General features: G+C 38.8%; 1 protein-coding gene across 1 annotated transcript in view; it reads right to left on the bottom strand.

The window, feature by feature from the left end:
• Positions 1-1,712: 1,712 nt before the first annotated feature.
• Positions 1,713-15,794, bottom strand: part of LOC115677898 (callose synthase 3-like) — a 61,199-nt gene continuing 47,117 nt past the window's right edge. Inside the window, exons 24-45 of the mRNA XM_056313350.1 lie at positions 12,005-12,139; positions 11,807-11,889; positions 11,567-11,654; positions 11,337-11,497; positions 11,104-11,227; positions 10,910-11,007; positions 10,693-10,825; positions 10,451-10,602; positions 8,573-8,682; positions 8,381-8,488; positions 7,732-7,800; positions 6,729-6,909; positions 6,498-6,642; positions 5,491-5,610; positions 5,282-5,400; positions 5,105-5,188; positions 4,445-4,557; positions 4,129-4,358; positions 3,255-4,046; positions 3,023-3,070; positions 2,282-2,467; positions 1,713-1,967 (exon numbers count right to left, since the gene is read on the bottom strand). Coding sequence (XP_056169325.1) covers positions 1,713-1,967; positions 2,282-2,467; positions 3,023-3,070; positions 3,255-4,046; positions 4,129-4,358; positions 4,445-4,557; positions 5,105-5,188; positions 5,282-5,400; positions 5,491-5,610; positions 6,498-6,642; positions 6,729-6,909; positions 7,732-7,800; positions 8,381-8,488; positions 8,573-8,682; positions 10,451-10,602; positions 10,693-10,825; positions 10,910-11,007; positions 11,104-11,227; positions 11,337-11,497; positions 11,567-11,654; positions 11,807-11,889; positions 12,005-12,139 — 3,534 coding nt within the window. The remainder of the gene's footprint in view (positions 1,968-2,281; positions 2,468-3,022; positions 3,071-3,254; positions 4,047-4,128; positions 4,359-4,444; positions 4,558-5,104; positions 5,189-5,281; positions 5,401-5,490; positions 5,611-6,497; positions 6,643-6,728; positions 6,910-7,731; positions 7,801-8,380; positions 8,489-8,572; positions 8,683-10,450; positions 10,603-10,692; positions 10,826-10,909; positions 11,008-11,103; positions 11,228-11,336; positions 11,498-11,566; positions 11,655-11,806; positions 11,890-12,004; positions 12,140-15,794) is intronic.

The following is a 15,794-nucleotide window of genomic DNA, read 5'->3' as shown; positions in this document are numbered from 1 at the left end:
TGATTTGGTGTCGTGTTGATATGATTGCTATTTCTTTCCATCTTTGTTTGAGTTTAATTGATTGTGTTTTCATAAAAAAAAATACAAAAAATTAGATACAATTTGAGTATATTTTACCAAGATAATATATTGCATGTTTATGATAAATCTTAATTATTTTCCTATAATAGATTACGATATTTTAGAATAGGGTAGGAGATCTTGAAGACAAGAATAATTTCCCAATTTAAATTAGAATTTGACTTGGTTTATTTCCTAGTTTAGATTAGGCAATATCCTAGTATAGATAGTTTAATTTCACTATTTCTTAATTACGAATATAATAAAAATGTCAACAAATGTCAATTTAGAATAGATTAGATTTTTTTCTTAGATATAATCACGTGCTTAAATTAAGTTAGTTATTTATTCCAAAATTTAATAAAAAAACCAAAAATAAACATCATGTCATTTAGTGATTATGTGTTAGGTTTATAAAATGCATGTCATATTAGAATAGTTCTGTAATGACTTTTGCTCGTCATTAAAATTAGGTCATGTAGTTAAATTTTTGCCTGTCATATTAGAATAGTCCATGTAATCGTCATTAGAAAATAACACTTAGGTAAATTAAATGTTGCATGTCATGTTAGGCTAGAGCATGCATTGCATATAGTTTAGTTTTAACTAAATAAGAAAAAGCTAAAAAAAATATTTAAGTGAAATTGCGTGTTAATTAGAAATCATATTTAGGGTGATAATGTGATTTTCTAGCAGATGTTTTCGTTGCTTCAAGAGAAGTGTATCCTCCCTATCTTGCAATTTATGTATTGCTTTGATTATTGAGTGTTACATCAATGGTTGCGTACTAGCATTATCACTCATATGTTAGGGGAAGTTAAAATCAATCAAAGTTACCTGACAAATATTTTTTTGAAAATACAAGAGAAAATGTGCCAAAAGGGCATGAAAGTGATTCAGCGTAATCAAATCCCAGAATCCATAATATATGGTTCATAGAAGTAAAGTAAATATCCCGATACTTTACTTGGGTTTCTAATTGACCCATCAAAAATAAATTTGCGGTGACTCCAAAATGAAAATGATTTGCATGCTAGGAACTTGAATCATAAGTCGCAAATTGGTACGGACTTGGGAGAACTCGAGTTAAGTCTAAGCTTAATAATCCATTAGCCCACCTATAGGTGGTGGTGAACCGTTTGGAAAGGTCGTTACAAATTAAAATTTTTAAAAAATAAAACAATAAAAAAGAAATAGAAAAAATGAAAATGAAAAAGAAAAAGAAAATAATTAAAATGAATGGTAAAAGAAAGAGGAGGGAAAATGTTTTCCGTCAATGGAAAATATTTTCCTTCACTTGTTTATTTTCTGTAAACCGAATGCCGGAAAATCCAAAAAACATTTTCCTGGAAATTATTTTTAGTGAAACAAATGGAGTCTATCAGAAAATGTCATTGCAAGATGGAGCAAGGCAACAGCCATTGCCAAATAATTTCGTAGAAAGAACCCACATCTTCGATCACAACCTGATCATCACCACAAATGTCGATGCTTTGGCAATGTAAATTGGCTGTTTACATAAATACCTCCCACCAAGATCCTAAAAAGTAATCCTCACACGACTCCGAACTTAATACAGATCTGAGATACAGATCAAATTGAATGCTCACATAAAAGTTCTTGAGCAAACATATAAAAATGCTTCTCTTTCATCATTCATTCTTGTTAGGGGACTGATCCTTATCTTTCCTTTGTCCACCGAGAATCCGTGAAATCTGCAAGCCTCTGTTAAATGCTTGCTTGAAGAGAATACGGGTCTGGAATTCTGAGACAAAAGGAAAGCAAGCCAAGAATGCAACTGGAGTGAACAGAAATAAACCCATAATGATCTCGTAACCACGGGCAAGAGTCCGAACTAATCCCCAAATTCCAGCCTTTTCGACGAGAGGTTTGCAAGCTTGTGCAATCTGGAACCAGATAAGCACATATAGTCATTAATCACTATAGTCCATTAAGTCGTTTGGTGGAAGGAAACAAGGGGATAAAAACGATAATTACAAATAATAAAAGACGCTTATCCATGTAACGAAATGCAAATGCAATACCCACAAGCGGTTTCAAGATTAAAAAGTGAGACCAACCAGCATAATCACCATATCCATGTAATAGTGACAAGTATTCACGCTTTTACCTCAATAATAACCAAATTAAAAGAAGAAAAAAAATTGTCAGGTGTATATATAGTCCAGAAGAATAAGGGCAAGAGAGTAGCGTCACCAACCAAAAGCATTCCCCAACCCGTCGGCATGAAAGCAAGAATGCAAACCATTATGTCTTGCATTGTCATGTGCCAGAGTGCAATCAACGTAACCAAAATGGCGACAAAAGCCAAGAATATTAATCCATTGATTAGCCGGAAGACAAGCACGAACTTTGCACTGAATTTTCGTCGACCAACAGAAACAGTCTGCAAAGTACAAATAAGAACTTTATCAAGCTGCCCTTTGTTCACTCAGCATCTAGTGTCCTAAAAGGAAAAAAATATTTCTTCAAACAATCCATAAGACTGGCATCTTTAATGGTTCTAGAATATAACGGAATCAGTAGAATCGTGTAAGAAATGAACAACATCTGGGAGGACAATTGAATTTGGTCAACCAACAAAAATTAGATGCTGAGTTCAGAAAAGAAGCATGAAATTGTCCTCGATGGCGTTTATGTTAGTTGATAGACAAGATATGGAGCTGGCCAATAGATTTTGACACTTCCGGTCACTAACTGAAACAAGATAAGTATGGCCCATGATGATAATTATAATCATATTTAAAAATATAAATCAGATATGGTGGACTTCAGGATAGAAGGAAGGTATTTGATGGTCTCTTTGATGATCACAAACAGCTCAAAGCTTTTGAATTCACTACAGCAAGCTCATAAAAGTAAAAATACAGAATCGTATATAACTAGTTCTACTAACGCATTGATAATAAATTTTGGAACGGGATAGAACATGTATCTTCACCTTCATAAAAAATATAAGGAAGATGACTAGCCATGATATGCCGTAGACCTGCAATTATGCCAAAGAGAAAGATGATGCCGCCACTATATTATGGATCTTTCTTATTCTTATTTATTTCCTTTTTTTATAGAGGAATAAATAGGAACATAGGAATTATATTGTGATATACGAAGAAATAGTAAGCCAAAAAAAATTAGAAACAGGAGGAAATAGGAAAATTGGAATTATATACCAGGACACTTTTGATATGCTTCGTGATGCTTAAGTGATACACAATCCCATACTGATATATGAAAAATCGAAGTGCCAACACAATCTCAGCTATGATACCACTCATTCCAGAATGACGCAGATGCTCCTGTTCCTCTTCCCACCATGATTCCCAACTTTTTTCTGGACGTACACCACCCTGGTTGTTTATCCATTTATTCCAATCTGTCCAGTCATCATCAATCTTCTGCCACTCGAAACCAGAAGGATTAAACAGGAAAGGGGCAAAAAGCCAAGTCCCAACCATGAACCACATGGATATTGTGATCATGATATTAGCAATAGCACCCCTATTAGATTGACCAAAGATTTGGTACACGAGCAGCAAAATCATTATTTCAAATCCTTTAATGAAGTGACTGCGGGAGTACATTCTATAATTGTCTGCAAACTTGGCATGGTGCACAACAAAACCGCGACCAGTAGCCCTGTATTTTGCACCTCCGTGAAGCAAAGTTCTTCCATAATAGTGTGTCTTTGTTCCAAGAGAGAATGTGAAAAAAACGGGTGCAAATTGCAATTGCATCAGCAGAAAATCACTAACTGCAGTTCCAAATCCCCTTTCCAAGCCTATTTCTATCAACATAGGCAGTGCCATCAAAAATCCAATTTGTACAAATGATTGAGAGGTAAGAGCCACCTGGAGAGGCTTATTGTCCTTAATTCCTGGTTGAGTACTCAATTCCTTTTCAAGCCCGCTAAGAACTAAATAAAGACGGCCATAAAGGAAGACATATACAGTAAGCACAGTAATCTGCCACAAAAATAATAAGACAAAGTTCAGAATTGGAGCATAAGAATAAAAATACAATAATAGGAAGAAAACACTGACTTACCAGAGTACTAATGTAAAAGCCGACGGTGGTGAAATAACATGACAGCATTCTGAAGAAATCAAAATGATGTCCAAGTCGGTATATATCTCTACTCAAAGTTTGCTCCCCATTTCCACTGGCTATTTTAGCCTCGAACATGGATATCTGGTTTAGACCCACATCCCTCCCTTTTCCAACTTGTATATACTCATGATGAGTTACATTGCCCTCACGAAGTGTAGAGTTGAAGCCTGCAAGAGCAAAAATTCAAATAGAATAAAATACATGTAAAGGTTAGCCAATTAGTTATAGTACGCAAATCCGAAAACCCACATACCAGCAAATATGTCTTCACTCAAATTGATAACTTTTGAAGCCTTACTGACACCACCTCTAGTAAGGTGAAACAGCCGATCGAAGACATCAGGATGACCATAGTGGAAACGGACCCTTCATGAAAAGCAACAAACGAAGCATACAAGATTCACCAGTTATTCATGATTGTACCATCAGATACATAGAGCAATCATCAGGTTACTAAAATTGATGCACTTACAAAGTCATGTGACAAAGTCTAGATGGGTTATTAATCAAGCGAGATATATTCAGGCGCCATTTGAGCTTTTCATGGGGCAAAACATCCAACAAGAGATTGCTAACATCATTTTACAAATTAATCTTCATTCCTCAGCATCCTTATTCAGATACTTATAAAATAAATCCGTATGGTATTAATGCACTGCAGTTCTCATCTTTGCCATCCGCCATGAACATCCCTAACAGAACTAAGAACCGGCAATAAAGCGTAGAAATCCCCAACCTTCCAACCCCCCTGGCGACTTCTTTTTTTGGCCTTGGCCTTGGCCTTTAACACTCTATAGGAATCATCACATATAAGGGTTCATCTCTTCTACTACAAAAGTAAGGACAGACTCCAAATTCATCAGGCACACTGTACATTTAAATCTTCGAAAAGTTACAGAAAGAAATAACTTACTTCAAGGGGTTGGCCAACAGTCTCTGGCTTATAGTCACAAAACTAGTCTCCTGATTTGACATGAACCAAGCAAGAGATGAAACACTGCAGCCACATGTAAACAACATTCAGCTTTGCATGATAGTATATATTTTAAACAACAGCCAAATAAGACATTGCAATTTCATCAAAGCTCACCTTCCAGTGAAAATGTGCTCCCGAAGTCCAAGAATTGTTGGATACCTCACACCATCATGCTTTTTGAGAAATTCTTGCAGCAAATTCCTCATTTTCAGTGCTTCTTCCATGTAGTTATCCTAAGAAAAAAGGAGGATATGAAGTGAACACAAGGAATGGGGAATAGCTTTCTTAGTTTTTTTTTTTTTGATAAATAAAATGCATGATACCTGGTTCATATCGATTGTTTGCAAGCCTTCTCCACGAGTAAATATAATGGCATGATTCTGATTTTCAGGTTTTCCTTCCCCCAAAATAGCAGGTCCTGGAAGCTTTATCCTATATATAACCTGCCCCACACGCTAGTGTCAAGTATTTTTTATTTTTTAGCCAACAATTGAAGCAGCATAAAAATCTAGTGCAGCACGAAATGGCAACTTATGGTCAGTCATCCAGAAGCAACACCAAACTATTGCTATTTCTAGAAGCAAGCGTAGGACATCTACAATAGGAAGAATCTAACTACACTAAAGCACTATCCCTATAGCAGGCTTGCAATCCTTTTAATGTAGCCCAGCTCAAAATTACCAGAGGAGTCCAACCCACAGACATGGGTATTAATCCCCGGGTTAGAATCCTCCTCCTTACCATTTTATCGCTAGCCGACTACATTTCATTTTCTTTTCATTTTTTTGCCGTCTCTATTTCATTTTCTTTCCTTTGTTCATTTTAGAAACGTTCAGATGCAAGAATTATACTTCTTTTTTGGTCGAATGCAAGAATTATACTTTATTTGTATAGTATATGTACTTTTTATTTGTTTCCGTCATTTATTAAATTCGAATTTTTTTTTCATTGTCCTCCCGGTTTGTCCATAAGGCTCTCTGCTTGGATACAACAAGCACTTTCATCTCTCTATTAGGACAAAATAGAAGATCAATTCAAGTTGCGACACTATCGATATGAAAATCATCTCTCAAAACTTTACTTAGTGAGTCTAATATATCAATAGCTTAGTTTACCTTGGTCCTTTTTATTGCATTAAATGTGAAGTGTCAGCTATTTGAACTTCTGTGAGACACTAATCAATCTCTAACAGGCGTAGGAAATGCTACTTGGAAAGCATTACAGATTATAAGTATCTAAAAATAGCATGGAACAAAATTGAAGGAAGAGTAATCTCAAGATTGTGTCTGCATTTTGTGTTATTCTCGCTCGAGTCAAGAGCAAGCTTCACCTGATCCAAGTTCTGAACTGGCTCTGAAGAGTCAATTGCAGCCTTCACTAGAGTTGAATAGTAAGCCTTCTGGTTGATCTTTTCAGGCCTGTCCTTGCTAGGTTCTTCGACCTCATCAATATAGGCCACACGGACTGATGGATACCTGCAAAATGAGCACAAATCGGAATTGTTAAAGTACAGCAACCAATAGGTCAAATCTGAAAGATTTAAGCGAGAATGCACACATACGCGGTCATAAGTCTTAAAATATCCTTTGCACGTTGATGCCCACATCGTTTGTCAATACCATATTGCTGAACCGAGACCACGTACGTGAACTTCATGTCGGCTACTGCTTGACATTGGGCCCACCTTGACGGATCACCACTTGAGAGCTCCTTTGCGTCTAGCTCTACAGCGTTATAACCAACTCACTTTCTTATGTTAAAATAAATTTGCAAACATACAGAATAAGTGTTAAAATATGTCTCGAGCTTTGAATCCGTAAATGAAACCTGATCCGTGATGTATTGTTATTTGTGATCGTCTTAATGCGTGTCATAAAAATCCGGATTTCCTTTTCCGGTATTAGAGTCCAAGTTGGAGAAGGATCTCATTTTTTTTTTTGTTCTGATCAATTTGGCCAAGCAAAACAGATAAGGAAATACACCGAAATCATTTTTCCTACTGTGCGTCGGAGACGTTTGGTTGAAATTGGAAAGTCCAATTGGACCATGATTCGGTCAACCTGGGTTTCTTATATATTGTCCACGGAAGTTGGATTTTTCAGTGAAGCGCTGCTTTCAGTGAGTGCCGTGGGTGGGCAATACTTATGAGCGAGATCCAATTGGTGCTGGGTGCTGGGTGCTTGGCAGTGTGTTCACCAAGAATTCATATGTTGAAGTCAATTAAATCGTGTAATAAGATTTGTGAATTCTTCTCTGAGATCGAGAGATGATTTCACGAGAATTTGTGAGTGTTAAACACCGGGTGTAATTGGAGACTGCAAAATTCTTAGAATGTTTGAGTGACTCAAATATGATTTTAATCTTTATTTTATCGCTTCATATATAGTGAAATGTTGTGCTACTCCTCCTATAATACTGGTATACAATATTGTTTTCGTAACAATAAACATTAGCTAGATGAAAACAGACACTGACTCACAGAGATGATTGAAAAGCCAGCAAATTACCGCATACGTCTCAAGCAACTGAAAAACTTCCACATAGCTGATGAAAAGAGCACGCACCTTTATCTGTGGCCATATCAAGAAAAGCCTGAAGCTCCAAAGCTTTCCGGTAATACATCATGCCTCTTACTGTCATCAGTAGCATTTCTTAATCATTTGAATGACAAGAAATACATGCGAAGAGGATATGACAAATGCACAGGTAAATCTTTCCTCTTCTTTTTTCTTTTCTTGTTTTGGTTTGGTCGCCGGGTGGTGAAGTCTCCATTTATAACCGAATCGTTATGGCCTTGTGTTCACAGAATTGTCTTAAACCAAGATGTCCAGAACGACCCTTTTTATAATCATAGAACTATTCCAACAAATTAAGCTCATAAACTTATAGTCAATTGGTCACCAGTTGGAGATTCATCTTTCAGCTGGGTTCAATAGAAGGAAATAAGAGAAGAAAAGAGATACTTATAGACGTCATTCAAGTTGATTGGTAGAAAATACATTAATCAGGTCATGCGACCTTTAAATTTTTAATAGAGGATGCAAAGTATAAATGCTCTGATACCACAAGATGCATACCCGCAAGTTTCTTTATTTTTATCATTTCTTTCCAGTGATGATTAGGTGAGTTTCCAATTTTTTCATTATGTTTATTTATCGTTCTGTGTTTGTGAGAGAGAGAGAGAGAGAGAGAGAGAGAGAGAGAGAGAGAGACCAGTTCTAGTTAAGGTCTGGCCTCTATATGATGCCCAAAGACAAAGTTCTTCTTCCATTTCCTCTTCACTTTTACATTTCACCCGCTCAAGAAAATTGGTCCATTCATCTGTAAAAATTGGTAACGGATCTCAGAAAAGGAAGAAAACACGCCAAAAGAAATATATGTTAATAGCATGAGAACAGAATAAACCTGGAAAGATTTTCTTCAAGTAAGAGAGGATTGAAACACCATCTTCGTTTGGCGTCTCCAAGTCACGCACCGAGAAGAGAACCTCCTCCGTGTAGTAAGGAGTCAAAACGCTGACATTGATCATTACATCAGAAACGATAAGAAAGGAGATTCGATTGATAACACATAAAAGACATGCACTTTAAGGGCTACATGACAGATGACTTTAAAATTCAAGCATACTCGTGTCTGATTGGTATTTGATCTTTGTATGAGTCTTGCATTAATGAATAGCTTGTTGTCTCCTATTAATATGACAAAATCCATAATATTACAACGGCATAAAGTTCCCATATCGCCAATATTAACAACTAAGAACGTATTCAATTCATAAAAGAGGAAAAGGGTTAAGTCTCCATTTTATCTACATTTACATGGCAAAATAAACTTACATGGCAACACATTCAATTTCCTGGATTGCATGAAGCCTTTTTGATTGCAGAAAAGAGTTAAAAAGATAGCATCACATACAATTGATAACTTGTAATGCACCTGCTATCTACTTCTGTCAGCAGACTTAAACTAGTTATATACAAATGTTTAATCCCAAATTCAATCTGCAGTAAAGACCCAACTGATGTTCGACAATTGAAAAGAAAACTACTTGAGATGCCAACTACAGCCCCATTTGGTCCAGCATGACCACAAAAAGGAAATGTAGTCGTTTTCATCATTCACTAAGCTAAAATCAGTTAAGGAACCGTAGGCTCCAAGAGATGGTTTTTGTTGTAAAATTGGTGATCCATTCTTAAAGAAGTCTCTAGTCCGAATTAGAGAAGCCTGGAACTACGTGGAAAGCAAGCAGCAAGATGAAGAGAGGCTCCAGATTTCTCCTCTTTACACAAGCAACAAAAACCTTGGACAGAGTCAAAGAACCTATGGATAACTTGTAGCACGTAGGCTTGTGTCTTTGACCACATTTACCAGCTAAGTCTAGAACCGGATGAGTTGGCAAAATTCCAGCCAGTAGCCTTGTAGGAGAGTCGGTTGTAATTGTCTATAAAAAGGCTTGTGATCATTCTTGAGAAGTGTGGGGAGTTAGAGAATAAACTCGATATCCTTCTACTCCTTCACCCACGCCAACATCTCCTCCTAGAACTATGAAACATCACATTTCTATCAGCTAAATAAACTATATCCTTGTCCCATAAACCTTGCCTATATTCCTCAAAGTATCCTACTCTTGTCCATTCCTCTACATCAACTAGACCATACACACATACACTTGCACAAATCAAAATACAAACTATTATCGATATCAAAACCATGCTTCCGTACATTCTAAATTTTCAACATGGTATCAAAGCTTCAAATTCTACAGTTTTCAACATTATAAATGGAAGAAGAATCTGGAAATTGTGGCTCAAGCTTAGATTGGGGCATTTGGCATTGGAATGGAGAAATAGGTTCAACAGGCTTTAATTGGTGTTCGAAAATAGGGATGGCAAATGGAGAGAGAGGCGGAGAAGGGGTTGCATCTTCCATCCTCGGCCCACAACTACTGGAGGTGCCTCATCCCCGCTTCATGCCCCTCGCGGGGCAAGTTTATGTACCCCATCCCCAACTTCGCCGGTGCGTGGATTTCTCCATATAACTCATGGGTTTTAAACCTGTTTATCCAATAAAAATTTCTGACAAAATAAAAGCAAATAATAAAGATCAAACAAAAGAGGTTATTATTGGAAGCCTTCACTCAAACAATTCATCTAACGAAACTAGGACAAGGAATATGTAAAATGAAAAATTGCGGAGTGGGCCGGGATCGTGGGGTGGGGTAGAACCACTTCAAATCCAAAGTTTTTTTTTTTACTGGAAACTCAAAAAAAAATTGTAACTTACGAGAAGGAAAGCATATTGCGAACTTTAGGGGCGGCTGGCATTTCCATAAACAATGAATTGGAGAAGAAGGAAATGCGCCTTCTGGCCTCCAAGTTGGAAGGTACATCCATGGCGGATTCCTTTGTGGTAAGCAATAAATGAAACCGCTTAATCTGCAAGTTGAACAAGTAATAAGACAGGTTATAGCAAGCTAGAAAATCCACAAATACACACTATTTCGTGAAGAAACAAAAAAAAGGCACCTTCTCCTTCCAAGCATCTGTTGCTGGTTCAATAGGAAACTTAATAGCCCCAGCAGATGCAAACAGTTGGTATTGCTGCTCAAGTGGAGTAATTCTCTCATGCCCAGATCCATCAAGGAATGAGTCAACTAGACTGCATAAAAGATTAAACATATGAGCCACCATGGATTAAGTCACCGGGATGAAACACATTCAAGATTGCACCAAGATGCCAGACCTGGATATACGATTTTCCATCATGTCTCGTGTGACAACTTCTAATATATCTTGGAATAGAATCACAACTTTATCCCTATCCTCTGGTTTATTGGCTAACTGCAAATACATAAAATTTGAAAAAGAATTATTATTAAATTGTCGACCCAAACTAACCAAAAATTTTGACAAATACAAACAGAATATAATCATTACCAGAAATTTGATGAGCTGAACAAAGAGATCATGCAGGGTTGGAAGAGCACTCATCTTGAAGTCACTTATCAGACTGCCATTGGCTACGTGTATGTCAACTACAGAGAGGATCCATTCAATAACCCTGGGACCCGAGATTGGAGACCAAACGAGCACATTAGAACCAGTAGGATTTGGTTGTCTAACTGAGATTTATGGAACAGGTGACAACAAACGGTGCAAAGCAGACTTACCCTTTCTCACGCTCTCCTTGAACCAAACAATTAATGATGTTTTTAAATTGAGCATAGCATTCGTGAATAGCACAAGACATATAGTTGTCAGTCTCAATTCTTTTTCTGAGCTCCTGGTCCTCACCATTGCTGTCTTTAGCCATGTCTAGTGCTATAAGTATCTGTATAATATGTGAAGCAGATGTTAGGCAAGGGAAATCGAATGCATTATAAGATATCAGTGAATCAACCTTGCCGGCTAGTAAAAATGGAGGCCACTGGGTAATGCCTTCTAGTTCACGATCAGCACAATATGGAACAAGCAGAAGGTTCATCTCCCTGGATAAGCAACACAGAAGCAATTAAATTTCAGTTCCTACTAAAGTAAAAGAGCAGCAAATAACCTGTTACTAGAAGAGATTGCAATGGAGTCCAGCGAAAAACTCATTGAAGATTTTAATAATATGAAAGATATTCTAAGCACCAAAGACCTTTCGCTAATAAGATCTTCTTCTCTGAAGCTGCTAATTATTGTATTCCATAATTGAGCAAATCTTGCTTCGTCTGATGGGATCTGTCAGCAAAGCCAGATAAATAGCATGAATACTGCTGCTGAAGTGTCTCAGCAACTAAAATGAGGTCAATCATTTTGAACGGAAAAAAACCATGCTGAATTGCGGAAACCTCACCCTAGCATAACTTTGTGATAAGGTCGCCTTTGATCCATCTTTCTCCGGCTCAACCTGCTCTTGTGTGATTAAACGGGCATTGAAAGCATCCCGCAAAGATTGGAAACGAGGTCTGAGTATTCCCAATGTCTGTATCTGGGGATTTCAAGAAACAAGGAAGTGAAAGACAGAAGAAAATTATTAAAAGCCAAACTAAGAATTTTCCGCAATGTTACCAACTGCAACTTAAGAAGGAAAAAAATGATAATGCTGATGGAGAGAACTTCTGTTTAAGTCTTAGTCAATTCTATTTGCATGTATGTGTAAAGGGAAACTGGACATATGCACATAAAGGGTCATCAGTTAATCCAGAAACATGAAGATCCAGAAATGTCAAGCGAAGACAAAAAATGAATTGCAGAAGGACAAAACCTACATCAATCCATCGTTTGGGTATATTATCAGAAAGATAACTGTACAATATACAGATTAAGCAGCATATTACCAGATGAAGAAGATATCTCTTAATATACTTTGTAAAAATCGAAAGTGAATTTGCACCAGCTAACAAGCCTGTTGCGAAGCTAGCAAAACGATCTCTACATGCTAGCTTGCCATATAATTTACCAAAATTTAATAAACATAGTAGTTTATAAAAGGGCAAAAGCCACCAAAAACCTCAAACTATGTTCATTGTGACACATTTATCCTAAACTTTTTTCTGTGACACCAAAAATCTCAAACTTGTACGTGTGTGACATATTTACCCTCCGTTAAAGTTTCCTCAATGAGGACTGTTAAAAATTTACCTATAGTGACGCCAGAAAGCAAACATTGCTGACATGGCGCTCACGTGGCATAGGTGAATAAAAAATGATATTATTTTGACTGAAAAATCATCTGATGGAACCTTGATGGAGAGTAAATGTAACAGCCCGAATTTCGATGTAATTCCGGGATCAATAAAACTGATATTAATTCGCATTTCATTTCAGTAAGTCTCGGCTAGAGCTGATCACTCTCGGAATACTAACCAATAGGGTATGGCTAATTAAGAAGCAGTACGTGGACCGGGGACCCTATCGTGAAACGGACACCGATCACGAGAGACGCTGAGGGAATATTTTGGGCCAACGTGGGCCGATCGTAGGAAAGGGTAATGGATTGGGTTTGGCCAAGGCCTACGATGTACAATAGGGACGCAGGTGATACTGCAAGACCGAAAGTACATGTGGCCAACCAGTCCTGAACTTGAACCGAACGATCGTGACCTCTGGAACTAGTGATAATTTCTCATTCTCTCAATGATCGAGACCATTACGATACGGATAACCCTAGGTCGATACGCGTAATCTCTAAACAGCCGCCGTTAGTGAGAGACCCTGAAATTGAAAGTTTAGCGAGTTTTGTTCACGGAATTGGGGCCGGATTTCGATGTCGATTTTCGAAGGCTTAAGAGACTATTTTTGGGAATCTGACGTCATATCACGCTGGCCACACACGTTTGGAGTTAGTACGAGTAAAAATTGGAATTTCAGTCCGGGAATGAAAAATTACGATTTTGCCCATCGGGACGCCAGCGTTGCTTTTCAAGGCCAAATGAGGTTATTTTTCGAGGCCGACACCATTTTTGGGTGGCCACGCATACCAGGAGTCGTTATGGCCAAAAATTGGAATTTCGACAAAAATTGGAAAAATAATATTATTTTATTCTCAAAACTTTGGCTTGGATTTTCGAGGGCTTGCGCGATGAATTTCGCGATTCCGACACCGTATTATGTTGGCCACGCACATGGAGGGTTGGTACGGACGAAAAATGGAACTTCGCCCCGGGACTGGAAAAATGACGGTTTTGCCCCTGGGCTATTTTTGGTTCCGAATTTTGGGAGATACTTAAGGAAATTAATTAAAATTGGACTTATCTTAATTATTGCAGCAAAAGAACAAAATGCCCTTGAATTATTGGATAAGATTCAATATTAGCCCTTGGATGAGGGGTAAAATGGTCATTTTTGCTAGATATTGACACTTGGCACCCCTAGCCCCTAGTATTTGACCAAGATAAGACTCTCTCTCTCCTCTCACCCTCATCTGGCCAGAACAGCTCTCTCTCTCACGTTGATCACTCCCTCTTACATTTTTCTCTCATTTTCTCTCTTGGTTTGGCCTTGCCGGAGCAAGCCGCCGGTCACCGGAGCACCGCCGCCGGCCGCCGCGCCCCGTCGTCGACCACCACAGCCCCCAGCCTTAGCCTTGCCTCTGTCCGACCCCTTTCTCTCTCCTTTTCTCTCTCTTTCTCTCCCTTTTTCTCTCTCGGGTTAGCACCGCCGCCGCGCCGAAGCCTCACCGCCGCCGCGCCGGAGCCCGATCGGCTGAGCTGCTGCCACTGTGACGTTGCCGACGTCCCCGTATGTCACACGTTCATCTCCGTCCGTACAGTGTCCGTACGGCGTCCATACGGGGGGGGGGGTACTGTTCACCGCCGTCCGTACAGTCACTGTTCACGCCGTCCGTACGCCTTCGTCGGGAATTCCGCCGCCGGTTTCACTGTTCACCAGTGATCGGCTGCCGTTCCCCGTCGTCGTTACCTTGGATTAAGTGAGTAAAATTCCTAAACCCGGATTAGGACTGATAGTGCATTTTTCTGGACTAGATTAGGAATGCTGGTACTGGCAGAGAAAAATTAGTGTACCGATTGATAGAAATTATTATCGGGAAAAATGTAGTGGACCAATGAGAATTTAATTGGGGAGATTAATAGGGTGGAATGGTCAATTTAGGAACTGGTCGGTGAAATTGCCGAGTATGTCCGGGTTGACTGGTTGTACGTAATTTGTGCTTAATTGTGATTGACTTCGTACTACCATGTCGCATGTCGTGTGGCTGAATTATGTGGAGTGCGATTGGCCAATGATTGGTTTGAAATTAATTGTTGATTTGTGATTCGCACGTTAGGCCACACGGTATTAATTGGGCCAATTGAGCACATGTTGTGATATTGAGTGATTGAATTTCATTGATGCTCATGGTGCATTGCATCGCATAACATGGACACGCATTATATATGCCTAGAGTGAGGCATGTGGTGGAGTTGTGCGAGAATGCGTGCCTGTCATGAGTGTGTGATCACCTAAAATACCCCGAAGCGTCATACGCTGGGTTCAGATAATAATGAGTTGTGTGATCACCTAAGGACCTTCGGGTCGTGACCTTCCGGTCGATACCGTCCGCATGCACTTTGAAGCAGGACGATGCCCGGTACGTCCGGAAGACGACCATCCTCATGCACTTTGAAGCAGGCTCTGGTTCGTAAGGAGATCAGTGTTGCGCCTCATGCACTTTGAAGCAGGCTAGAGACACTGGACCAGATCGGTTGCTACGCCTCATGCACTTTGAAGCAAGCTAGATGCACCGGGTCGTGAATATTGTTGACTCGAGTCGTAATAAATAATAAATTGGGCGATTGCCAGTGTGTCAGTGTGGGCCAGTAGGCCGGGAAATGCATATGAAATGTCAACGACATTTGCATGCAGGAACATGCATGGACTGGCATGCGAGTGTGTGAGACTCGGTGCATGAGCATGTGATTGGCGTACGTGTGACAATGTGTGCCACGTATGTGCCGTGATGATTATATATTGAATTGTCTAACCTGCAGGATCAGAGAATCATTGATTGTTGTTGTGTTTATGGTTTTTAAATATTTGTTTCCGGTCAGGAGATTGAATGCTAGCCTAGCCTAGGTTTAGGGGTTGAACTCACTGAGATTCGTCTCACAGTTGTGTAAACCGAAACTTTTCAGACTTTCAGC

Source organism: Syzygium oleosum, unplaced genomic scaffold, assembly GCF_021117445.2.
Source record: "Syzygium oleosum isolate NSW1041296 unplaced genomic scaffold, Sole_v2.1 Sole_v2.07, whole genome shotgun sequence".
Classification (NCBI taxonomy): domain Eukaryota; kingdom Viridiplantae; phylum Streptophyta; class Magnoliopsida; order Myrtales; family Myrtaceae; genus Syzygium; species Syzygium oleosum.
This window is presented reverse-complemented; position numbering and strand designations above follow the sequence as displayed.